A 26373-nucleotide genomic window follows, 5' to 3' on the forward strand; every position below is an offset into this window, starting at 1 on the left:
ATATAATCATACGTTTACTATACTTTGTAGTCACTTTGGTATGTACCATCATCTGGCAATGTACTTTGGTACTTTGTTTGGTACTCTGGCAATGTACATCAATCAATCAACCTATCAAAATAATTAAATTATATTAAATAATATATATTAAATAATGATTCATTACTATGTTTCGTCGTTGGTTGTTGTTGGATTGATTGTGACAAGAGTAAAGTCCTCTGGCAATGTTTTGATTGTGACATAGTCCAATGCAGTTGGCAGTAAATTGATGTTGAATGAATCCATTCTGAATCTGGTCCTCTGTGATTGAACAGTCTCTTTGGTCACTGGAGACACCGACTCGAATGTATGATACTGTCTCTTGAGGAACACTCCATACTTGTACCAATCGGGCTCATCATCATAGTTGATGCCCTTTGTCAAAAGCATCTCCTTCATCTGACCCGAACCCTTGCCCTGAGTCATCTTGTGAGGAAAGTGAGCCTGCGCCAGTCCAGACACAGAGTTCCTCTTGCAATCGAATACGCTTCTCCAAATCAAGTTGTTCTAAAAGCATTGATAAATGATGTGAATGTCAATATGATTGATTGAATGATTGAGTTGATTGAGTGACTTACAAGAATCTCTTGATTGCTTGGCAACACAAAGATCCTGGCATCAAAGTGTGGAAGACTGGTGGTGACATGTTGGATGAGCTCAGCATCAGTGGCTGTATCATAGTGTTGTGCGGCCAGCGACTTGTAGAAAGAGGTGGACGCGGCACCAGCAGAGAGAGTGATCAACTTTTGAACTTTGCCGCTGAATGGCACGAGTGTCTTGCCCTGGGTGACCTTGATGCGCTCTTGATACTCCTCGTCAGAGAGTGCTGGGAAACACATTGTGATCTCATCACTGAATGAATAGATCAGTGATGGGTTGAACTCCTTCATGAGCACATTGGCAGCCTCGACCATTGCATTGTGCACACGGATGTCCCAGGGCTTAACAAACTTGCGTGTGAACTTGCTGAATCCATGGCCATCGAGTCTAATGACGAATGGCACATTGCCCTCAATGTGCAAAGTGTTCATCGATGTCTCATACATCTTCATCCTGTCGCCCAAGTTCTCGCAACTTGACTTGTTCAGAGGTGTTGTTGTGTTTGTTGTCATTGTAGCTGTTGTTGCTGTAGCTGTAGCTGTAGCTGTATCTGTATCTGTTGTTGTTGCTGTATTGGTATCACTCATATTTGATATTAATATGTTTGATTGTTTATACAAATAATAATTAGTTTAATGATCATATTGGTACTAATAACTTTGATATTTATGTTTGACGATCGGTCGTCTCTTTGGTATTGAGTTCGCGATCTAAACAGTTTGTTTCTCACAAAGAACACGAAAGTGTTTGAGAAAACTATCCGATTTATCTGAGATTGAACTAAAAAAGTTGATCAGCTTATTGATCAATCATCCATTATTTTCAAAGTATTGCGATGGATAACGTTTGATTGATTAGGAAATGTGTTAAATTCAATTTGAAGTTCATAAACTTGGAGCTGATCAGGGAAACTAAGCAATTTTCTTCATTTGATTGCCCTCATGAAGAGACACACTCAATCAATCCACTGCTGACTCTAGAGTCTTGCAAATGATTCCGAATCATAGTGTAAGATCATAATACTACTACTAACATATAAATATATATAAATTAAAGATGATGAATGTAATAATACTTTTAATTTCTTTGGTAGCTATACAATCATTGATTGTTAATGCCCAATTGGTACACAATTGTCAATACAATGATACCAAAGGAAATAGTTATGATTTCTCCCATATTAGTTTGTATGTTAACATACTTCAAAGTGTACAAAGACATTTCCTAACACTCACTGACTTCCAAACATTCAACCATCATAGGGGTCAATTCGATTCATACATTGTTCCAAATACTAAATACACCGTAAGTTGATTCATTCATTCTTTTGTTTCAAACTAATAATAACATCCATCTCAAACTAAAACATTAGTATTATGTCAATCCATGTGGAGTTTCTGCAGTTTGCACTGGTTTTTTCTCAAAGACCACTCCTCCCCAAGCTGTATGTCAAGAGGACAATCTATCAACAGACTTGGATTTCACTCTAGGTGATTTAAATACTGGATATTGGAAGGCTTTAGGTAAGTATTAATATTCTTATTTAATTTAATTGATTAATTTCAAAGTTCAATTATTAATATTAATATTAATAATGTTTCCAAGATGATACTACTCAACAAGGTGCTTCAGTAGTTTATACAAGTTCATCATCCAATACTATTTATTGTCCATATTCATATAGAACTACAACTATCAACTTTTATTGTTATGATAGTGAAACTACTTTGTACAGTGGAGGTGAGACATCCAACAAATGTAACTACCAGTTCTCTTTCAGAAGTCGTGATGCTTGTCCCATCAAAAAGTCAAACAATTCATCAGCCAACTCCATGGTTGCTACACTTGGAATGACCATTGCCCTTATCATTATCGGCATAGCACTCATTTAAATGAGTGATTGAGGGAGGCTGGAATGATCCCACCCCACGCTCCCCACCAACATGTCAGAAGAATAAAGTCAGCTCATTAGTTTGTGTCAACAAGGATATACTCTAGTGCCATCATCATCGAATATCTCTAGAGTGGCAAGAGTGTTGTTCCATTGATTGTCATTTTGTGATTGATCGTGATGATGTTCGAGCATTTTGATGTAGTCCTCGCGATGAAGTGTCCATACAATGACATCATGTTCGGATGGATGTGCTGATGGTTGAAAGCCCAGTCGTTTGGGTATCCTCTGACTGAGTTGATTGTTACGCTCACTGTGTATCTCCAGTGTCTTCAAACGCAGGTGATCAAAGCCAACACAGACCAATGCACGTACGGCCTCAGTACACAAGCCTCGATTGAGATGATCAACATGCATCCAGTATCCAATCTCCATTGCTTCATTCTTTGGTTCGATTCTTGGGTGTAGACCTGTTGATCCAACAAACACTTCTTGATGTTGCTGTTGCCCATCAGTGAGTTGAGGCGGTCGAAGGAAGATGCCATAAGGGTAGTCAAGTCCAGAATGAAACTGTTCACTGAACATTGATATTAACATCTGTTTCATCTCCTCGTTGTCTAAATGTTGATCATCTTTGGCCCATGGCATCCAAGGCAGCAGATGATCTCTGCTCTCCTTTATCGCCAACATCAACTGACGTGCATCATCCTTTTGAGGATCATAACAACGCAAGATCAATCTATCTGTAACTATTTTAAATGCTTTGTTATTATTATTATTCATTGTGTGTATTTGTATATATATATTAATATCTGTTGGTCACGTGACTTGTGATTTGGCTCACACACACCTCCAATCACATCTTCTCATACCCCATTTCATTCAATCACTTTCGTTTGCAACATAAATAAATATCTTTCCCAAAATGATGAATCTAATCTTGAGAAAGATTAATGACTCATTATCATTACAACATTGTTATTTTAATGTTATGGATAGATAATATCAATGGATATAGAGTTCTTCAAAATAGTAAGTATCATTGGACTATCCCACCCTACTCACCAATCAATCAAACAATCACTAATATCATTCCCCGATCAACCAAAGCACGCTGGTGAGGTTGTTGAACGAAAGGTGTATGCTAGTAAACATACTCAGGATGGTCCTTTGACAGGTCATTTCTTTATAACCAACTTCCGTCTGGCATTCATTGCCAACACTGATGAGGATAGACAATTGGATGAGAATGTAGACCTACCTTTGGCAAGAATATCAAAGTTGGACAAGTCAACATTATCATCAATCACTACAACAAAGAGGAATAAGAACAGACATTGTCTATTTGTACAAGTAAGATATATAGGATATTGGTTGAGATTCTACTTCACATCTGATCAACTACTCGAAGAGATTATGTCCAAATGTCGATGTTCAGTCTGGCCACAGTTGTCCAATGAGTCGGCTTTCGCGTTTGCCAACAAAGATACATACCCCAACACCAACATCAACAAGTCAGGATGGAGACTATACGATGTGATCCAAGAGTATAGGAGACAAGGAATCAACAATCAACCCAACACCAAATGGTCGATCACATATGCCAATGCAGACTATAGGTTGTGTGATTCTTATCCCAAGATATTGGTTATTCCAACTGGTAGTCAACCATTATTGTCCAAGGCGGCCGCATCTAGAACCAATAGAAGACTGCCAGTACTGTCATGGCGACATCCAACCAAGGGTTCAGTGTTGGTCCGCTCGGCCAAGCTCACCAGCACATCCAACAAGACATGTCGAATGGTAGATGAGAAGTTAATGGATATGATAGTAATGGCCTCGGGCAACACAAGCACATCGATCACTTTGATTGACGCTCGTCCAAACGAGAACGCAGGAGGTGTGGAGGCCCCTGGTATGACCAATCACTTGGGACAACTTCGCACAAGTTACAAGAAGTTGTATGAATGTCTATTGTTGAATGGGTCATCATCATACAATGGAATGAACAACAACATCATAGACATCAGTAGCGATCCATGGAGCAGTGGACATAATGATGGAAGTAGTGACTTCCACTTTTACTCGAGACTGGAGGACTCTAGATGGTTGGATCATCTCAGCATGTTGATTCAAAGTGCTGTCAATGTGGCCAAGATGCTGGATTATGGATCCTCGGTGATGGTATATTGTGCGGACGGATCCGATCAAACTTGTCAACTATGCTCACTGGCCATGCTATTGATTGATCCATACTATCGTACATTGGAAGGATTTGCCATACTGATAGAGAAGGAATGGCTATCATTTGGTCATCAGTTCTGGAAACGTACACATGGTTCCAACAATGATGAACGTGCACCTTTGTTCCCTCACTTCATTGATTGTGTATGGCAGATTATCAATCAATATCCAAGTCGATTCGAATTCAATCAACGTCTATTGGTCGATCTCCTGGACGCACTTCATAGCAATCAGTTTGGAACATTCCTGTATGATTCGGAGAAGGAGCGATTGAACAAAGCTGCCAACTCAACTCCATCATTCTGGTCACATGTTGAGCAACATCGATCAACATATAGTAATCCATTGTATAGTCTATTGGACAATGAAGGTGGCGATGCTCCACTCTCACCCAAGGGTGACCTCAAGTTCTTGAGGTTGTTCGAGGCATATCATATGCGATGGACTTGGACAACAGACCATAATGATGGTGATAGTGAGATGTTAATCACAAACTTTGTAAGAGAAAAAGATGATCAGATTACAAGATTGGAGCAAGAGAGGGACTTGATGACTGAGGAAAGGTCAAAGTCATGTCAAAGAGTGGCCAACACAATAGCAGCACAACAAAGTGACCAGGACACGATTGAGATGCTTCGACAACAACTGGACATTGTAACGCAATCATGTAACAATCAGAAGAAGGAGATGAACAAACTCATACACGAGTGTGAAGACCTATCGCGAACCTTGGAGATCAACAATATATCAACGACTGAGCAAGTCAGGACCATTGGTATCGATTGTTTGGAACAAACAGTCAGGGACATGGAATTGGAGAATATTCAACTTGCTCACGACAATGATGTTGTTGAGATCTCGATTGATCAGTTAAAGATGAGAATGTTAGAAGTCGATCAATCATTGGACGACAATGTGAACAGACTAGCAAGCAACAAGGAGAGACTAAGGCATAGTGAGAGAAAGGCCAATGAATCACAACAGAGTCTGGATCAAAACTTAAAGTTGGAGAAAACAATCAGAGAGCAGACAGAGTACTATCGCAATCAGGTTAGAGGTGACTGTCACCAAGATAATCTGGAAGGAGATGTAGTGGCGCCAGTGTCCAGTACAATCAATAACTTATTGGACTTCATCATTGACAAGGTGAACAGCAAGTTGAGACCAAACATCAACAACATTGATATTGTAGGGCGATCAACATCTTCAGACACACCAATCTTTAAATCAAGAGGGTTCGCATTTGGAGTCAGAGACAATGTTCAAGTGTCATCTGGAACAACAACATCATCGTCAAAATCCAAGAAGAGGAAGAAGAAGAAGAAGAAGAAGAAGTTGGATGAGACAACAACACCAACATCAACTACACATCATGATGAGAAGGAGAGTGTATTGGTATCAATAACCAATATATATTTACAATGTAGTGGATGTGCGGCMAGAGATACCAACCAATGCAACAGTGTACAGGAGGAAGAAATGACAAGGTTATACATTGTGAACGATGTGAACGTGACTACCTACTACTTCAACAACAAGATCGAAAGTGTATAGTGTGCGACACAGTCATGGATGAACTATCATATGTACGAGTAGTTGGAGGTCATCTCTATTGTCCACTATGCATTGGAAAGATTGTCCGAGGTATTGATGATCTTGGATTTTGAAATAATAATATATTCATTTATTTATTTATTCATTTATATTCCAATCATTTGTTCTGATCCTGGAGAAATCATTAAGTACTGTTTCTTGCTTCCCAAGACTGAACTTTGTATATTGAAAGAAGACTTATATAAGATTGATAACCAACCTGGTCAGATTTAGAGGTGAGGAAATCCTTCTAGAAGTCATCATCACCGGAAAGTCTTGTATCATCTCCAATTCTTACTCTAATATTGGAATGGAGATGGCAGTCCTCATTATTATTATTTATTTAAATGAAATATTTGTAAACCTATAGTGATGGGATGGTATCTTATCCATTATAAATGAATTAAAGAATTGCCTCTTTCTCATTCGTAATACATTCAAATTAATGAATCCTCCAAAGATGTGTTTTGGAATTGATGTTGTGAGCATTAATATACATGTACTTGAAATCCTTCTAATTGAGAATGTAAAAGATCCTCGATGGTTTGAAATGACCAAGTTGAATGATGATTGACAAATACTACCTCCTTGTCGGATAAACGATCGTAATAAATGCTTTTGATGATAGATTGTGATATCCAACTGAGGTGGAGGTGTTCCTCGGATGTTTTGATAATGTCCACTTCCAACTTTGAGATTTCTCAATGAACTTGGAAGGGCGTCCAACCATAGATCATGTTGCTCATCATTGTTAAATCGTCGATGTATTCTGTTTGGACTACCAAAATCATTACTCGTACCGTCTTCGTACCATTCATAGAGTTTATCTTTTCTGTGTAGTGATCCAAGTTTCAAACTAACAAGTGTATCTGGTAGTGTTCCACGCCCTAATATTTGATTGAAGCAGTAACCTAGTTGAAGATGTGTCAATGACAATGGTAGTATAGACACGCCATCTTCATAATAATCAAGTAGAGATTGATTGAAATGTACACCAAACTTGAGGAATTGAACCGATGAAGGAATGGTCCCAAATTCGAGAGGTTGATCGAATTCACACCCAAATTGAAGGTGAATCAATGATGAGGGAAGATCACCAGGGTAAATAGATTGATTGAATTCCACACCAAACACCAAAAGTCTAACAGACCTTGGAATAGCACCATCATTCAAAGTTTGATTGAAGATATGTCCAAATGCCAAATGAGTGACTGAAGGAGGGATTGATCCATGCACCAGAGGCCCATTGAACAAGTCGCCAAAGGTTAGGTGAGTGATTGAATGAGGGAGAATACCATCATCCAAAGGACTCAGAATGTTGTTGAGGTAAAGTTGTCTAACAGACCTTGGGATGGAACCTGGCTCCAAATATATGGGTGTAGGGCCATCTGCTCTTCTATCCCAATGATACTTATGAATACAACCATAATCCAAGTGTGTCAATGATTCGGATTCGATACCGGGCCAGAGTGTCAATCCATCATATAGGCGAAGGTAGGTCAATGTAGATGGAACAGACCATATCTCCAGGTTTTCTTTCTCCTTATTGCCTAGGGATAGCCAAGTGAGTGTGCGTGGGATGTCCAGTGTTTCGAGAACAGACGCCTTGATGTATTTAATGTTTAGATGCGTCAATGATTGAGGCAAGGCAACATGTTGGTGGAGTGTTGAATCACAAGTGAGATATCTCAACGTTGATGGCAATGAGCCTTCAGAAAGATGTTGATGAAAGGTACGACCAAATGTAAAGTCTGTCACTGATGCAGGTATGGCACCCGGTGGAAGAGGTTGATTGAACCCACTGCCTCCATATATCAGTTTAGTCACTGAGGATGGAATGATTGATCCTCCTCCTGAGGGATCAATCAGTGATTGATTGAAACCTCCCAAATCCAATGTGATCACAGATGATGGTATGACACCAGGTTGAAGTGATATAAGGAAATTCCTTCCAAAGGTGAGTGATGTCACTGACGATGGAATGACACCTGGATTAAATGATTGTTCGACACGGTTCCTAGAACTTTCGTAGAAATAACTTAAGTTGGTCACCGACATAGGAATCAATCCAGGTTGTTCAAATATAGACTTATTGTCATTATTATTATAATTATTATTATCACTATTATTATTAATACTAATTGTAAGTTGTGTAATGTAGGATGGTATTGAAATTTGTTCGTTGTTTGTAATAATACTCAAATGATTGATATAATGATGGTTTTGAGTTGTTAACAATACTTGTCTAATGTTAAAGTATCGTTTAGATACTAATGTAAGAGATATCAAATCGGGAGTAGATAGATATTCCAATATCTGTTTATATATATATATATTAACTGTATCCATCTTTAACAGTGTTTATTTGTTTCCCTCAAACATAAATTTGTGGTCCCACCCTTCAATTCTTTCATTCATTAATTATTTCATTCATTCGTTCGTTAATTTCAAACAGATACAACAACAGTTTTAGGTTCAACAAATGAATAGGTAAATATATTGATGTGACTTAAGGCAAATACCTCAAATAACTCGCTTCACTTTATTCGTACTTTAAAACTAACCCAGGATAGTAAGTTTTGGTATCATGGACCCAGGCCAATGACATATCTCATTCTGGAAGAACCAAAAAACCAACAACAACCTAAAAAACAGCCGTGTCAGTCTTTGTTGACAACAGACATGGGTGAGCTCACCGATCAAGTATCAATGACCAGGATTGGATTATCATCTTGATTTCCTTTTTTGGTCAATAAATCAGGTCTTGTGTTATTAGAATGATTTAACAACAACAACAACACACCACATTTGTTCTTATTCGAATGAATGCGGAAATGGTGTGTTGTTTCATTGACCTACCTACCTCTAGAGGTTACTCTTCACTATCTTTGTTCAACATTGTCTGTCCTCTAATGAGGTGTGTGTAGTGGTGTTTGAACCAACCATTATTCTAATGACATGTTCAAACAAATATATAGTTTGTTATTATCATAATAGTAAAAAAGGTTACAGATATAGAGACATCAATAGAGTATCAACATCATAATAATCCAACATCAGATATCAACATCATCCATCCATCAGATAGGCTAGTAAGCCCACACATCTTGTTTATTCAAGTTGTTTAACATTACCCTGTGCGCCTTTGTGAGTGTAGGTGCATGCTCATCTAGCCATTCATTGGTTATTTGTTTGTTGTTGTTGTTCAAGTGTGCGCTTTGATATGTCTTGTTAGGAAGGGCTACAGCTGTGAATAGACATCGTTTGTTTGTGTGTGTGTGTGTGCGTGTGTGAGAGGACACAGTCAACCATTAATCCTTTTAGTAGTCAGTCCGAAGAATAAGCTTAAGAACTAGTCAAGATAGAGGACTGACACCTCTCTATCATTAATCTTACATCAGTCAGCCGCCAACAACACCTCATCAACATCATCAGTCACTCTTTCATTCTTTATTTCATTCATTGTCACTTCATTATTCAACTACAACATATATATATATATATATATAAATATCTATCTCTATCAATCAATCAATCAATCAATTAATCACTAAATATCAATCTTATTATTTATTATGGAAGCATTGGGAATGAGTAAACTACCAACTGGAAACAAAGTTATTATTGTTTACCAAGCACTTCCACTTTCATATCAAAAGAATAACGATGAATATGGTTAGTATCTCATCTACTCATACTTATAACTCATTACTCAATCAAATACTAACTATACCCTTACATCAACAACAGTATGGTCATCAGTCGACAGGAACATCAATTGTCTAGTATCAAGTATCAAGTCATTAAAACAGAACAATCGTAAGTCGTACTTGTACTTGTTGTTCATCACTCACTCGCTCACTCACTCACTCATTCATTCAATCAATCATATTAAAAAGATATCGAGGACTACTGCTGGGTAGGATGTCCAACTACAAGCAGATATACAGGTCTGCTCAACCTTGAGGAGGATGAAGATGTATGCAATCAGATCAAGAACAATAGTATGGAACCGGTGATAGTATCTGAGAAGCTGTATGAGGATGCTTGCACCAAGTTCACGAACCAATTCCTCAAGCCAATGTTCCATTACGACATCTCAGACAGCACGTTCCCCGACGGCCACTGGAAGGCCTACAAACAGTTCAACCAAGAGTTTGCCAACAAGATAGCAGAGATATATAAGCCTGGCGACATTGTCTGGATACATGGCACCGAGTTGATGCTGGTGCCTAGATATTTGCGCATGATGATACCGAACCAACCATTGATCGGCTTCTTCTTCTACTGCCCCTTCCCCGCCGTCGAGATCTTTAGGTGTCTGGCCAAGCGCAGAAAGATCCTCCAGGGTATACTTGGCGCCGACCTCGTCTCATTCCAATCCTACTCCTATCTACGATACTTTACTCAGTCCTGCACCAGGATACTCGGCGTCCATGGTGGCTTTGACGGTGTCAAGTACAGAGACGAGAAGTCCGGTCGCGAGCACTTGACCAAAGTGTCCGTCTGTGCACAAGGTATCGATCCAAACGAAACACAGAGAGCAATGAACAGCTCTGAAGTACAGAAGAGGATAGTGGACCTCAAGGAGAGATTCAAGGACAAGCGTATATTACTCTCATGGTAAGTTGATTGATTGATCAGGTACCTCCATCAAGTTGACTGACTCTATCTCTTTATTTAAACCAACTAGGGACAGAAGCGATATAAACGAAGCGACCAAGTTGAAGCTGCTGGCCTTTGAGAGATTCTTTAGGGAGAATCCATCATTGATTGGAACTGTTGTGTTCTTTGTGATCAGTGAGCCAGGCGGCCAGAGCAAGGTGTCCTCAGAGGTGAACGAGACTGTTGCGAGGATCAATGGCGAGTTCAGCAAGGTCGGATTTATCCCCGTCGAGTACATCACCAGATATCTCGACTTTGAGGAGAAGTGTGCGCTCTTCTCCATCGCCGATGTATTTATATCAACACCACTCCGACTAGGCATGAACCTCGACCCACATGTATACGTATCATGTCATCGCGACAATAACCCTGGCATCCTCATCCTCAGTGAGTTTGACGGTGCCGCACGATGCTTTGGCGGAGCGATCTCGATCAATCCGTGGAGCAAATCACAACTCTCAAACTCCATATCAGAGGCACTGAAACTATCAAAGGAGGAGATTAGAACAAAGCACGACTACAATCTCAACTATGTACTTGTAAACACATGTGCCGTATGGGGCGAGGCGATACTCAATGACATCATCGCATGCAAGGAGCTTCATTGTGAAATAGACCCTTCTCTTTTGGACATCAAGACACTCGAACGATCATACAGATCATCCAACAAGAGAGTAAGTTTGTTCGTTTGGTGGCATCTCCTGACTTTGACTTACTAACTCAATCAACCATTTAATCTGATCAATCAGTTCCTTGTGTTTGACTATGATGGACTATTCTCAAACTCAAGTGTACACACAAATACAAAGCTGTCAAACAAACTATCAGTTGCACTCAAACGATTGGCCAAAGATGCAAGGAACACCATCTATATCGTCACCAGCAGGAATGCCGAGACCCTAGACGTATTAGAGGATATTCCAGTCGGTTTGGGAGCAGAGCATGGCAACTTCCTAAAGTCATCCAGTGGCATACCTCAAGACGGCTGGAAGAACATCTCTGCAGGTATAGACCTCTCATGGATTGAGATGGTGCAGCCAATCCTCGAGCACTTCACCGAGAGGATACCTGGCTCCCTACTGGACATCCGCAAGGCCACGATATCCTGGAGCTACATCGATAGCAACCTGGAATACGCAGGTGAGCAGGCCCTAGAGCTGCTCACCCAGCTGGTGGACGTCTCGTCCAAGGTACCCATTGAGATCATCCACACCAACAGAACCATTGAGATCAGACCCAGTGGCATGAGCAGCGGAACGCTCTTGAAGTCGATCGTCAACGAGGACAAAGAGATCGACTTCCTCCTCTGTCTCGGCAATGGCTCCACCGACCCCAAGCTCTACCAGTTGCTGGACAACGAGAACGACAACCACTTTGCTGTGTCCATTGGCAAGGTAGAGGCATACACCCGTTACTACGTCAACAGTCCCCATCAAGTGCTTCGTATACTCAACCACATCACATCGCCAGTCAAGCAGTCCACAGGAAACCCGATACCATTTCTCCAGAGTCTACAAGTGGCCACTCATTGATTGAGTGTGGAGATGTGATTGATTGATTGATCGACCGACCGACAGACCTCCATTCGAATGGGGTGGACACCAGCCAACATCCTCCGACATTGTCCAACCATCCAATCATATTCATTAGATAATTAATTTCATTTGATGGTAATATGATAACAATCCATCGATACCCAACCATTGTGTTCGTACTTTACTTTACTTCTTGTTAGTTTATTTGATTGAAACATCGATAAGATCGTCGTCATCCATGTCCTCATCCTCTGGCGTGCTCTTTAGATTGAGCGCCAAACCATCAAACTTCAATGTGATCTTCTTGCCAGCGGGAATAGTCACCTTCTTCTGGAATCCAGATAGTAACTTCTCAAACGTATCACCCTGTTGTTGATGTTAGTGATTGGACCAGTGCATCAGGGTCGATCGAATACATACCTTGCCAATCTTAAACTTGTGTGATGTTCCTTCATGTCGCAGAATGAGTAACAGCTTGTTGGTGTCATCAGCGTTCGACTCTTGATAGGGCGTGTCTGACATGGGGAGTGTCGCCGAGGAGGTGAGGTCGAGCTCTGCTGGTACCTCCACCTCTTTGATCGTCACATCGATTGTGTCGCCATCGAAAAGGTCCAACTCCATTGGTGTCTTGCTGTGTTCCAGCGCGAATCCATACATCTTCAACTGTATGTTCTCATAATCCAAATGCTTTGCTTTACAATACTTCTCAACAAGTTCCTTGATCGGTGAGTTCTAATGAGTGTCGTGTCGTGTTAGTTGATGTTGTCGCGCGACTCACAGCTTAGTTTGTGCACCTACGTTGTTGATGCTCATCGTTTGAGTTGGCTCACCAACGAGCTTTAGGTGTAGGTCAATGGGCTTGGAGATCTCTGCCCGTGCTTGTTGCTCTTGGTGCACCATCTGTGCCTGTTGTTGCAGTTGTTGCAGCTGTAGCAGTTGCTGTGATGATGTGTTTTGTCGTTGCTTCTTGGATGAGTGTTTGGATCGTGAAGGCGTGGGGATGTAAGGGTCGTCTATTTGGTATACGTTCGAGATGGATGATGAAGATGATGAAAGGCCCAGTGCCGACATCGATGGCATTGATGACAGGGATGATGTTATTGAAGGAGTCACAATGAGACAATCATCATCATCATCCAAATTTATGAACTGTCCATTGTTATTACTATTACTATTGTTATTGTTGTTGTTTATGTCGTTGCTTGATGTGGCGATCGTTGATTGATTGGATGTATGAATATCGGTTGATTGTTGATCAAATGTACAAGAATCCATTATTGGTGATGATGAATCCTCCAGTGATTCACTGGTATATTGTTGTTGTGATTGTGATTGTGACTGCTGTGACTGTGATTGCTGTGATTGTGATTGTGACGCTTGAGAGAAGGCGGGATGGTCAAAGTCAATGTCGTCGTAGTCTTCAGATGAATGTTTCCTCTTGCTACCACTGCTGCTGGCCCTCTCTGAGGCTGTCCTGCGTGGTCTACCTCTGCCACGTTTATTCTTTGTCTCCTTTACAAAGCCTCTAACAAGCTGTTCTGCCTCTGCCTCTGCCTCCAACTCCATCTCCAACATTTTATCCACATCGGCTTCACTCAATGCGCCTCTGTAATGGAATACAGGTATATAATCATCCTTCTTTTCCTCGCTCATTCCTTTTATCTATCTACTAAACATCCACTCTACTCTACTCTATGTATATGTATGTATATGTATATGTATGTGTTTGTATTTGTATTTGTTTGTGTGCGTCGCTTTGTTCATTCACTCAATTGTTTGTGTTCCATCAAACATTCAAATCATTTGAAGTCGCGAACCCGTTAAGCTCACGCCCACGCGTAACGGAATGATGAGTTCAACTTGATTATGGGACAAGAAGACGAGGAAGGTGAATGATGGGTGTCGTCGGCGACAGTTGTATTGTATTGTTTGTGTCGTTCGGTGCGAATATAATATATATCATGTTGCATATTGTGTATATATGCAACAATATGTATGATTACAGTGATTGATTGATTGAATGAGTTGATTGCGGATAGTGATTGATTGATTAATTATGCACCAGTTGGAGTACTGCTAGTGCTCTTGTTGTCATCATCATCTACAGCGTGTAGACGAATAAAGTTATCTTTACCAGAACGGTTCTCGATTCTGATTGGCTTGATCATTACTGTGGCCATTGTGAACCAGAAGATCGTCATGGAGAAGACGACCGTGTAGGCGATCTGGTAGCTGTACTTGACATGCAATGAATCAATCACCATACCTGTAATGAATGGCGCCAGTACCGATGGGATTACAAAGGCCTGATGCCAGATGCCCATGTCCTTGGCCACGTCGGCGTTCTCTGGCAGCACGTCCAGTGCCAGCGCCCAGTCCACGGCTTGGTAGGCGCCGTAGCCCATGCCAAAGAAGGCGCCCATCACAAGAGTGATCGTGAGGCTTGGTCGGAAGCTGAGCAACATGAAGCCAAGTGTGCAGAGGGCCATCGCAGCGCTTGAGATGTACACGCATACCTTGCGGCCAAAGCGATCAGAGAGTGGGCCGGCCACAATACTTGTGGGCACACTGGTGACGACAATGATGCACAGGAGCACGGTGGTGTAGAACGTGGCGTTCTCCACCTTGATGACATCCTCGAGGTAGTACTGGAAGAACTGCAAGATTGAATAGATGCCCATCTCTTGGAAGAATCTTGTGATGATCACCCAGTAGAAGTTGCGATACTGGGATGAGGGCAGGTAGAACGACATGAAGAATCGTTTGAGTGTGAACTTGGGCACTTGGCCCGTCAATCGCTTCTCTGGCACGCCAATCAATGTGGGCACGGTGAACAACACCAGCACCACGACCAGGAAGCTGTAGACCTGCGCAAAGGGTGGCTCGGCAGGTGTCTCGCCATCATTCTTTGTGTTCCAGAACATGATGCCAGTGCCAGACAGGCCCAGCAGGTTGCCAATAGCCATCGAAAATGCAAGGTATCCACTTGCCTTGCCGTATTGTTCCTTGGGGACGACGTCGGGCGTCAGGCCCGTGTAGGGACCGTCAGCCAGCTGGCCTCCAAGCTGCACGCCAACAGTACATAACATGAACCAATATATATGCTTGCCAGGGAAGATCGATAGAATGAGGAATCCACAACAAATGATCACTCCAAAGAATATAAATATTCTACGTCTTCCAAACCGACTCTTACAATGATCAGACAGAGCGCCAGCCAATGGCGCCATCACAATCGATATTGCCGCTCCATAAATAGGTAACTGACCCAAATATCTCTCTTTCTCCTCATCTCCAACCATGTACTATATGATTGATTGATTGAGTGAGTGATCAGTCGGTATGGAATCATTCCAGCACCCCTCCCCTCCTCGCCCAACCTTCATGAGATACATACCGCAATTTGTTTGGGATAGAGCACTGATGTCAATGAACTGTTGATGGCAGCATGCCCCAGCCAGAAGGATGATAGACATAGATAGAATAGAACTGATCTCCACTTGCCTGTTGGCACTGATTTGGTATTATCCTTGACTTCATCCTGTGTCTGTTGCTCCACCAGATAACTCTTCTCATTCATAAACTTAACCTCCTTGACCTCACCATTCCTTCTTGTACTTCCTGTTGGACTACTCCTATTACTTCCAGGAGTCTTTGGCGATGATACCAATGGTTCTTTATCTTTTTTGTTTGATTGATTGATTGAATGGGGTCTGTCAGTCATCATACTTGGGGATGGATGCTGGATGCACGCTTACCTTTTGATTGATCATCATAGTTACTACTTGACAATATTGAAGAATGTATTGAACTGTCGGTACTTTGATTCAAGTCCTCCTCATGCATTAACAATGAATCTTGGTCACGATCCAACTTCTTTTCAAAGTCTTCGATACCAATCATCTTTTATATATATCTATTTATCTATTATATGTGTGTATAACAAGAAGATGATGGAAGTATGACCCTTTTAATAGTTAGTTTAGTAGAATAGTGTAGGGTAGGGTAGGTAGTGTAGGGTAAGGGTAAGGGTAAGTTTGGTGAATGGAATAGACATATTGACTGACAGGTTTGACTATGAACTTTCTTTAGCTATCTTTGAATGAATGAATGCCGGACGACGTCGTCTTGGGGGTGATTAGGGGTTCCCACCATTTGATTCAAGTTCATAGTATCCAAACACACTCACAAACACGCAACGGTTCATCACACCAACATACCCTACCCCCACCCACCCGATTCTTTACAGTCGCTGACTTTGCAACATTCCAAATAGGATTCTTCCCTCTCTGTCTCTTTTTTGGCTAAGGTCCACAACCGATGCGTGGTCGAATCAAATCAACAACTTACTTACTAAAAAGTTCACCTCACAATAGGGCCTTACAACTTTAACCAATTTATTGGTGATCATCTTGGGAAGCCGAGTCTAGAATACTCTACATCTCATTCTCTTTCCAACTTGTTAATATATGTTTGTAATAATTATTACAATGCATTGATGATTGAATGAATAAATCTAGAATAGAATATGTGTGTGTCTATCGTCAACAACAATGGATTGATCCAAAAGGTTCGGACAACTTCACAGTTGTTCAAGTGTTGACTTCTGATGATCACGAACTACTAATTTGTACAGATTTGCGTCAATTTGAACTTTCGACTGACACTTTGGATAGGTGTCTTTGAGACCCTAAATCGGCAACAAAACAACGAGATTGGGTTCAGAAATATCGGTGGGCCCCAATCAAAGTTAGTCAAGCAAACGCAAGATGTGATTGATTGATTCGATCAAGCCCAGTACTCTACGACCCACCACCGAAGGAGAGAGTGTTTAGCAAAGCAAAAGTTGATAGAGAAATTGAAACAAGGTGTCATCAACAACAAAGGTTGATTGACTATGGGGCCTAGTGAGATGAGAATGAGTGTGTTGTTGATGTTGATGTTATTGGTGTTATTGTTGATGATGTAGTTATTGTGGATATACTCATTCATTAGTTGGACAAACAATAACATAATCATACAGATACAGATACAGATACAGATATATATGATTGATTGATTGATTTGATTGATTGATTCAAGAATGCTATCACCTGGATACCCGGATGAGGGCGAAGAGGACGATGATGTCGAACTCAACACATTTAGAAGGAATAACAATAACAACAACTTCAATCACAACCAACAATATAACTATAACAACACTGTAAAGAACAACAACAATGGCAGTGGCAATATCACTGGCAATGGCACTGGCAATGGGAGTGGCAATGGGAGTGGCAATGGCAATGGCTATGGCAATAGTGGAGTAATACTTGGTAATAATAATAATAATAATACATCACGCAATAATAGTGGCGAACTTAGTGACAGGAGTGATAGAAGTCCTCTACTGCGGAGATCTGGATCAACTTCATCTTCAGGAGAGTTTGGTCCAACTAGATTCGGTTACAATGCTCACTACGCCACCTTTATCGCAGCCCAACAACAACAACAACAACAATATATGTATGGTAGTGACACTAGACAACTGACAATGTTTGAGAAGGTGTCGTATGGAGTGGGCGAGGGTGGCCTGGCCATCTATCAGGTGATCAAAGGCTTCTTCCTCAATGAGTTCCTGCTCAATGTGGCCAAAGTCAATCCAATGTACACAGCACTGCTCCTATTCTCGGCCAAGGCGGTCGACGCCTTCTCCGACCTCTTTGTCGGATCGCTCAGCGACAAGACCGTGTCGCGATGGGGACGTCGTCGCGTCTGGATCCTCTTTGGTGCGCTGCCACTGGCCATCTTCTATACTGCACTCTGGTACGTGCCACCAGTGTCCCAGATCAACAAAGTGCTCTACTACCAGTTTGTCGTCATCCTACTAAGCATAGCATACTCATGCGTGACCATACCATACTCTGCGATGAATGCCGAGATCACTGAAGACTATGACGAAAGGACATCATTGGCAGGAGTATGTTGTCCATGCTCTCCATCATTCATTCATTCAATCAATCATACTAACTACCAAACCAATCATTCAATCAATCAATCAATCAATCAATCAATCAATCAATCAATCAATCAATCAATCAGATGCGAATGATATCCATGATGATTGGAGGCATACTGTCATCGTTCATTCACTCGTTATTGACATCAGTGTTCACGACGACAATCGATGGAGTAAAGGTCACAAACTATGAGAAAGGATATCTACTCAGTGGTGGAGTATGGGGATTCATAATGATGATACCTCTGGCCATCACATTCTTTGGTACACGCAACATCCCCACAGCCACGCTCAAGGAGTCACGTGTACCCTTCTTCAAAGGCCTCATGCTCATGCTAAACAATCGTGCCTTCATCACAGTCACGCTACTATACTTCTTTTGCCAGGTATGCCCTTGTAGACTCCTGGGACCCTGGCCAGCCCTGCCACTCACTCACTCACTCGATCGATCACTAACTCCCTCGCTCGTTCGCTCAATCAATCAATTAATAATCTAGATCGCAGTACAGTTTGTACAGAATAACTTATTGTTGTACTGCATCTACGTGGCCGACTGCGAGGAGGACTTCCCTTATATCTTGGCCACACTGCAGATATCGGTGTCACTGTTCATCATTGTTTGGGGCAAGATATCAGTGATAATTGGCAAGAAGTCGGTGTACTACCTCGGCTCGATATTCCTGCTCATCACCTTTGGCAGTCTCTACTTTGTGCCCGCTGGCAACCGAGCCATGCTATGGGGCATCGCTGCATTTGGTGGCATTGGCGTGTCGGTGGCCTTTCTCATCCCCATGTCGATGTTGCCCGATGTCATTGAGTTGGACGAGCTGCAGACTGGAGACAGACGAGAGGGCATATTCTACTCGCTCTTCCTCTTCTTCCAGAAGCTTGGCCTGTCGATTGGCCTGGCCGTGTCCAACTTTGTGTTGGAGGCGGCACACTACCAGGCGCCAGTGGGTGTCGCCGGTGACAGTGCCGAGATCATCGACAACAACAAGGAGAATCCACAAGTTGTCCTGGCACTGCGCATACTCGTCAGTGTTGTGCCATCAGTCATCATTCTCTTCAGTCTGGTTGCAGTCTTCTTCTATCCCATCACCAAGGCATTGCACAACGAAGCCCGCGAAATCCTGAAACGCAAGCGAGAAGGTGCAACAGTCATTGTGGAGTCATAATCCATCATCGTCAATCACTCATACATGTGTACAGTTTCCGATCATTGTAATTAACATTCAACCATGTCTCATCATCATCCAGAGGCATGGACACTCAATCATAGACTTCACTTCACCTTTATTTATATCTTTGACTTGGATGCTCTGGCATACTTGCCCATGCTCCGCAAGATGCCCTCGATGATCAGGTCACCCTCCTCTTCGGTGATGGTGCCGCGTTGGTATGACATGCTGATGGAGTATCGGTCCAGTGTGTTGACACCGGCCATCGTGAAGAGTAGTGTGCCACAGCTTACGATGGCAGTCTGTGTGCTGGCGCAGTCCATGAGCGCCCAATCACCACCTTCGGGCACGTTGAATATGCCCGTGTCGCTAATGGTGAAGCTGGTGGCCTGGCCCATCGGATAGTTCTCAATGTTCTTGGTCCAGTAGTTGAGCAGACGATTGGGGAAGTCCTCGGCGATGTACTCCATCATGTTGGCGTATCTTAGTGATTCCTTGGCGTTGCTGCGCAGGTAGTTCTTGTACTTGTTGCTCTCGTCCCAAAAGTTGTGAATGTCGTCAAGGGCACGTGGCTCGATCACTGTGTCTCGCTTGATGGCGCCCAAGAATATGCCTGGGGCGTTATTGTCCAACTTGCACATCCTTCGCAGGTTGATGACGGTGGCGGTGCGCAACTTTATCGGTGCCTCACTGCCAAACGAGTTCGACAGTGATGCCAGGATACATGTGTACAGGCCTGCGTGCGGCGTCACCTTGTTCATTCGACAGGCTTCCATAAAGTCCATTGTGTCGCTCATTGGCATGCTAAAGATCCTTATGCGGCTATTGCACTTCTCCCATGACTGTGGCTTGCTGCCAGCCCAGAATGAGTTGAACTGTCTCTTGATGGCCGCGGGTACATAGTGGAGGTGGGCGAGGATACCCAGCCTCTTGATCGAGCCGATCCTCGTTGGGTTCTTCTCCTCGAGCGTGTCCATGATCTTGAAGTCCTTGTTCTCGGAGAGAGCGATGATGTTTGATTCGGGAATGTCGATTGGATGCGAGTCTGATTGATTAGCGTAGTAGACATAGTCTTCGACGATGTATTTGAATGCCAATCCATCGCCTGCCAGGTGATCCAATGTGATGTCAACCATTATCTCGTGGGGACGGTCACGATGCCAGACTCCACGAACACGCACCATTGGTGTAGTCTCGTCAGGGACGATCAGTTGATGGCATGCCTCCTCAATCAGTCTCTCGCGGTCCTTTGGCTCCCAGAATCGATCTTCGACCACGCTCACCACTTTACTGAGGTCAAACTCGCGGAAACGAGTATAGCGAGGTAGTTGTGAATGTAGGTGGCTGACACCAATCTGAAGGAATGAGTTGCTATCGATAAGACGGTAGGTGGCATAACATAATTTGTTATATATATATTCGGGCGATAGTTTGATGTGTGGCGCCACCTTGATCACTTGATTGCTGCCAGGATGACAATATATTCCAGCCAAATACTTTGACAGTTGATACTTCTCCGAGTGTCCCATAGGTCTCAACACTTCATATGCCCTTCCAGTCTTGCTGGAAACATTATTTTCTTGGATTATAGACGTAGACGTCATATTATTTAATTGATTGAATGTTTGATTGAATTGATTGAATTGATTGATTGATTATTTGTAGGATAGAAAGAGAGAGTGAATGAATGAGCGAGAGAGATAGTGATTGATCACATGTGGACAGCAAGTACTTGACTTTGGCCAATCCAGGATCTTGGCAATGTCAATCAATCAATCAATCTATTAATAATCTGACTCTCTCTATCAGATATCATATTCGTGTGTGTGATTGATCACTTGTCACTTAATGATCACATCACACTACCACTCCACTCCACTCACTCGTCAGAATGATTGATTGATTGATTGATGGGTGTGGTGTGTGTAAGTTTGTAGATGGTTGATGATTGGTAGAGATAGAGATGGAGTTGATGTAATGTCATGACATATCAGATATCTCCTGATGTCGTGTCGGTCCGTTCATACCATACCATACCATACAATGATGAATGCATTATTTACATTATAATGTCATCACTGACTTGTGGCGCATCGCTGGTATACATATAAACAACAGAACTTAATCACTTATCCGGACGTTGTTTGTTTAGGACTTATCTTTCTACTTTTCCTTTATTATGATTAGGAATGTAGGGTAGTACGATTGTACTTGCTCGTTGTTGAGGAGGGAAGAAAGGAAGGAAGGTCTATATGAATGAATGAGTGAATGAACTTGGAAACTTCAAACTAGTTCTTTTGAGAAGTGAAGTGGTATTCAGTGAACTTGAATGAATGGATAACGAGACAAATACAATTGAACAACGACAACGACAACAACAACGACAACAACAAATACATTTGAATCAACATCAACAACTATACAGAGAGAGAAAGATAGAGAAACGTCAATTGAGAGAAGCAGCAACCAAACAAAAGAGACATGAACAAGACCACAACATTATAACTTCGAACACACAACAACTACAACAACAACAACGAGAGCAACAGGATAATACTATCATGATACAATACGATGATCGTCATGGTGGTGATGATGATACAATCAATCACAATAACACTCACAATGACAACGACAATGACAATGATAATGGCAATGAAGTAGAAGAAGAGGAAGAAGGTGATCAACTTGCACCAGAGAACACAATCACATTGTCATCAGAGGAAGAGTTGAGACGGAGACTGAAACAACGCTCATCAGGTCTGTTGAGTTTGGACAATCTGCAATATGAACGTACAGCTATTGATACACTCAAGACTAGCATTGTACAGACGACTGTGGACGTCACCAACAACAGCCTAGACATGTTCAATCTCGAGTTGGACCTATCGGCCAACAAGCATCGCATGAAGCTGCTGGCCACCAAGCTCAACGAGCTCAAGCAACAGATGGACGACTACGAGTCTGACATTGAAGAGTTGACGGCAAAGAGTGCCAATCAACAGGCGACACACATCAGCCTTCAGATGAAGACCAAGATACTGAGGAAGAGTTATCAACACAAGGTTGACCTACTCAATGAGAAGAAGCGAATGATTGAGGAGGCTGAACTGGCTACACTGGACCCGCGAATCAGCAAAGTGCTAGAGATGATCAGTCTGCGGCGCGCCGTCAATCACTCACACATGTCTCAGGAAGAGGTACACTACATTGCACAGCCGGCACCCTCAAGAATGCCCTCGCACATTGAGCTCCTCACACCAGATCGCGATCAATCATTCGTTGGAGTTGGAATTGGAGTTGGAGTAGGAGCTGCACCACAATCATCATCAACTTCGTCGTCATCATCGACATCAGCACCAAATGGAAGATATCAATCACCCTTAGCATGTCTTAGATCATATCGTCACTCGCCCAACTATTCTCTTCTCTCTCCATTCACTCATTCATCCAGTACATACTCAACCAAACTCAATCCCAGACGCAAGCTATGCATGTACGAACTCGACGGAGTGTGTCGAGATCCCAATTGCAAGTTCCTTCATGTCAGGGACTTCAAGATGACGAGTAAGTTCGCGAGACTCTCAATCACGGCCCCTACCCGCGTATGCTAACCTTTGGCCACACAAACACATTAGACAAAGAGATCATTGAGGACTTGTTGACTTACTCAAACTCGAATTTGGACAAGCAACAGAAGGATGTGATATTGACGACTTTGAATGAGGATGAATCCCAATCAACATTGACCAAGGCAGCAAAACTGGCCGAATCAATTGTCGGTCTTGATCATGTGATGCTCGAGCTCAACCCATCTCGCGAGAGGGCTATCAAGGATCGAAACATGCAATATCTGAACGAAATGGAAGAGGCTGCGACAAAGAGGCAGAATAGGTTGTTTGCTTCGATCACTGCTTTGACGAGACCCAAGACGACACGACCTGCGAAGCGTCCCCGCGAGGAGGACACAACTAGTGTCGCACCCACCGTCACTGATGAATCAGAGGACTTCCTTCCATTGCTTGCGGATGATGTTGCGGAGCCAAGTACAACTGGACCATCAGCAGACGACAGTGTGGACACTGATGGAGAGGATGAAGATGTCGCGGCCCTGTCGATCAATCAAGAAGTGGACTCAGTGCGACTAAGTGGAGCGAGTGGAGTATCAACAGCCGACTACATGAAGGACCCAACAAGTGTTGCCAAATGCATTGGATACCTCTGTACATTGGTATGTCTGGCTCGCCAGCATCTTGACCACACTCTTGACTTACACCTTCAAACGCTTCACACGACAGACAACATACAATGTCCTGGCTAATGAATCATGCCGAGAGGAGGTACTGATTAGACTTAGACGCATAGTTGAGAACAACTCAGCATCGCTAATGTACTGGAAGATATATATTGAGGTGTACTCGAGGAAGTATACAAACTCATCCAAAGAGATTGAAGCACTGATTGATGAGGCTGCCGAAGCCACTGGCGACACTATTCTTTTGCCCCTTATGAAGCTACGACTTCCCAGCTCACTGCCTCACAAGCTGTCCATATGCACACATACACTCACTAGACTGATGGAGATGGACACACTCTCAGACTCTAGCGAGTCGACCACAACTCCCGCGATGTCTGAAGAGCGATCATTCTGGACACTCGAACTCCTCCTCATATACCTAAGATACGTCTGCGAGGCAGGCTGGCGCGACTTCCTTCTCTTGGAGTTCTTGGCGTTCTACAACTTGGAGAGCGCTGCTGCGCTGTTTGTTCGCTCAGACTACGACTCTTTCAAACACCTCGATCCACTCCTCTCTGTGCCACACAAAGCATCGACCATCAGATCAATCCTCGCACCACAAGAACAGCAATCGCTCAAGCTAGTGTTCATCACACTCTTACTCTTTAACGTGATACCCGATACAACAGACCTATATATAAATGGTGCCAACAACAATAGCGTGGAGCCAAAGCAGTTCACATTCAACTGGGATGCATACTTTGGCAACAATGCATACCTACAACACAGTCCACAGAACGTGGATGCAATCAAGATCATAATGGAGACACTGGATACAACATCGACAGGCAACAACTCTTTCACACTCAATCATCTCTCATTCCTATCACGTGTACAACCACTACGTGATATAGCGTCCTACACAAACACACTATTGGAGTCTCAACCAAACAACATTGATGCATGGCTATTCTTGGCAGATTGCTATTGCACCAAGGGTGGCAAGCACAAGGACATCATCATCCTACTTCAAGAGGCTTTACGATTGAATGCCAGCTCATTCAAGTTGATACATTACTACACACTCTATCTCATTGGCCATCATCAACACATTGAAGCCATCAAAGAAGTGGATCATTTCGTCAATGCTCTCTATTCAATCAATCAGAAACAAACAACATTGATCAACGACGAACGCATTGATACCACGTCCCTACTCAACATACTACTTGGAAGAAGTTCAAACATCAATCAATTTCTGTCTGTTGCTGCAGTGTCCATGACTCGTATGTATCAAACACATGTGCATCTATCCAGTTGATACATATTCATACTCACTCAAACATATACCAGATTCCCAAATAGACGACAATGAGTTGGTAAACTGTTGGTTGACATTCTCCCTCTATGCCTACCTCAAGAGGGATTACAAAGAGGTGGTCTCAATCCTAAAGGATGCAACCAATAGTCATCTGAACTCAATGGAGGATAAGAAACAGATTTGGAAAGAGTATGTATCATGGTCCATAAACTCACTCATTCATTCTCTCACACTCTCCCGTTCAATCAATCAGACTTCTACATGTTATAACAAACTCATCAACTGTATCTAATGAGATTGATAACCTTGTGGATCAATTCTTCCAAGAGGTACCAACAGAGTTCTATTATCCATTTGGACAGTACAACTCCATGGTCCCTAGCGATGCACCCCAAGTCCTACACTCTGCACTCAAACCCCCATGTCTAAAGGTAGTTATCTCGCCCCAATCCTGGAATCATACCCTCATGCCTTCCTGACACCCATCATTCATTCAATCAATCAATCAATCATTAGGACTACTCTGCACACAATCAGGTATTTGATCTTTATCGAAACATTAAGAACAATGCGATACCATTGCTAAAGAAGTGTGTATACCTCTTCCCAGACAATGATCATATGTTCTCAATGTATGTCAAGATGCTCTCGGGTAACTCATTCGACACGGCAGTCAAGAGCATTTTGAAGACCATCACACCCAAGCGAGCCATCTCCTTGGCCATCTGGAAGCTTTCACTTCAAGCTGCCATCGATTCAAATTTACCCGAGCAACAGATAACCAAACTGTACAGGAATGTATTAAGTTACTATCCTTACAATCAAGACCTCTGGATGGAGTACCTCTCATTCGAAGAGAAGACCAATCCGGCCCGCTTTGGCAAGACTCTCAAAGCCAACATCGACAAGGCAGAGCTATTTGGCGTCAATGTCTACGCGTTGTCTGTGGCTGATCGGCCAGAACAGTGAGACCAATCAATCAATCAACCGAATACATTTACACTCTTTCCTGGATAGTTTGTCCAGGAATGCACGCACATTTGCCATGGCGCCATCTTTATATAATTGA

General features: G+C 42.5%; 9 protein-coding genes across 9 annotated transcripts; 4 read left to right on the forward strand and 5 right to left on the reverse strand.

The window, feature by feature from the left end:
- Positions 1–183: 183 nt before the first annotated feature.
- SAMD00019534_081660 (hypothetical protein) lies at positions 184–1226 on the reverse strand (the record flags this gene model as incomplete). The annotated part of the gene is made up of 2 exons (XM_012896626.1): positions 184–546; positions 618–1226. Coding segments are annotated over 2 exons (972 nt in total), but the record flags the coding sequence as incomplete, so codon positions are not given.
- A 1391-nt stretch (positions 1227–2617) lies between these two features.
- On the reverse strand, positions 2618–3220 carry SAMD00019534_081670 (hypothetical protein; the record flags this gene model as incomplete). Its single annotated transcript, XM_012896627.1, has 1 exon — positions 2618–3220. One exon carries the CDS (start codon positions 3218–3220, stop codon positions 2618–2620), a length of 603 nt encoding a protein of 200 aa, XP_012752081.1.
- Positions 3221–3538: 318 nt separating this feature from the next.
- SAMD00019534_081680 (hypothetical protein) lies at positions 3539–6328 on the forward strand (the record flags this gene model as incomplete). The annotated part of the gene is made up of 4 exons (XM_012896628.1): positions 3539–3562; positions 3641–4445; positions 4554–6169; positions 6245–6328. 4 exons carry the CDS (start codon positions 3539–3541, stop codon positions 6326–6328), a joined length of 2529 nt encoding a protein of 842 aa, XP_012752082.1.
- A 3614-nt stretch (positions 6329–9942) lies between these two features.
- On the forward strand, positions 9943–12564 carry SAMD00019534_081690 (hypothetical protein; the record flags this gene model as incomplete). Its single annotated transcript, XM_012896629.1, has 5 exons — positions 9943–10042; positions 10118–10186; positions 10267–10990; positions 11061–11706; positions 11782–12564. 5 exons carry the CDS (start codon positions 9943–9945, stop codon positions 12562–12564), a joined length of 2322 nt encoding a protein of 773 aa, XP_012752083.1.
- A 204-nt stretch (positions 12565–12768) lies between these two features.
- On the reverse strand, positions 12769–14220 carry SAMD00019534_081700 (hypothetical protein; the record flags this gene model as incomplete). The annotated part of the gene is made up of 3 exons (XM_012896630.1): positions 12769–12933; positions 12988–13299; positions 13366–14220. The coding sequence occupies 3 exons, from the start codon at positions 14218–14220 to the stop codon at positions 12769–12771; spliced, it is 1332 nt and encodes a 443-aa protein (XP_012752084.1).
- A 401-nt stretch (positions 14221–14621) lies between these two features.
- On the reverse strand, positions 14622–16470 carry SAMD00019534_081710 (hypothetical protein; the record flags this gene model as incomplete). Its single annotated transcript, XM_012896631.1, has 3 exons — positions 14622–15872; positions 15965–16248; positions 16326–16470. The coding sequence occupies 3 exons, from the start codon at positions 16468–16470 to the stop codon at positions 14622–14624; spliced, it is 1680 nt and encodes a 559-aa protein (XP_012752085.1).
- A 1180-nt stretch (positions 16471–17650) lies between these two features.
- On the forward strand, positions 17651–19743 carry SAMD00019534_081720 (hypothetical protein; the record flags this gene model as incomplete). The annotated part of the gene is made up of 3 exons (XM_012896632.1): positions 17651–18529; positions 18652–18954; positions 19066–19743. The coding sequence occupies 3 exons, from the start codon at positions 17651–17653 to the stop codon at positions 19741–19743; spliced, it is 1860 nt and encodes a 619-aa protein (XP_012752086.1).
- Positions 19744–19865: 122 nt separating this feature from the next.
- Positions 19866–21275, reverse strand: SAMD00019534_081730 (hypothetical protein; the record flags this gene model as incomplete). The annotated part of the gene is made up of 1 exon (XM_012896633.1): positions 19866–21275. The coding sequence occupies one exon, from the start codon at positions 21273–21275 to the stop codon at positions 19866–19868; it is 1410 nt and encodes a 469-aa protein (XP_012752087.1).
- Positions 21276–22307: 1032 nt separating this feature from the next.
- SAMD00019534_081740 (hypothetical protein) lies at positions 22308–26273 on the forward strand (the record flags this gene model as incomplete). Its single annotated transcript, XM_012896634.1, has 6 exons — positions 22308–23313; positions 23385–23977; positions 24045–25269; positions 25337–25493; positions 25558–25735; positions 25821–26273. The coding sequence occupies 6 exons, from the start codon at positions 22308–22310 to the stop codon at positions 26271–26273; spliced, it is 3612 nt and encodes a 1203-aa protein (XP_012752088.1).
- Between the last annotated feature and the right edge of the window lie 100 nt (positions 26274–26373).

This window comes from Acytostelium subglobosum (genome assembly GCF_000787575.1).
Source record: "Acytostelium subglobosum LB1 DNA, scaffold: scaffold17, whole genome shotgun sequence".
In the NCBI taxonomy this organism is placed as follows: Eukaryota; Evosea; class Eumycetozoa; order Acytosteliales; family Acytosteliaceae; genus Acytostelium; species Acytostelium subglobosum.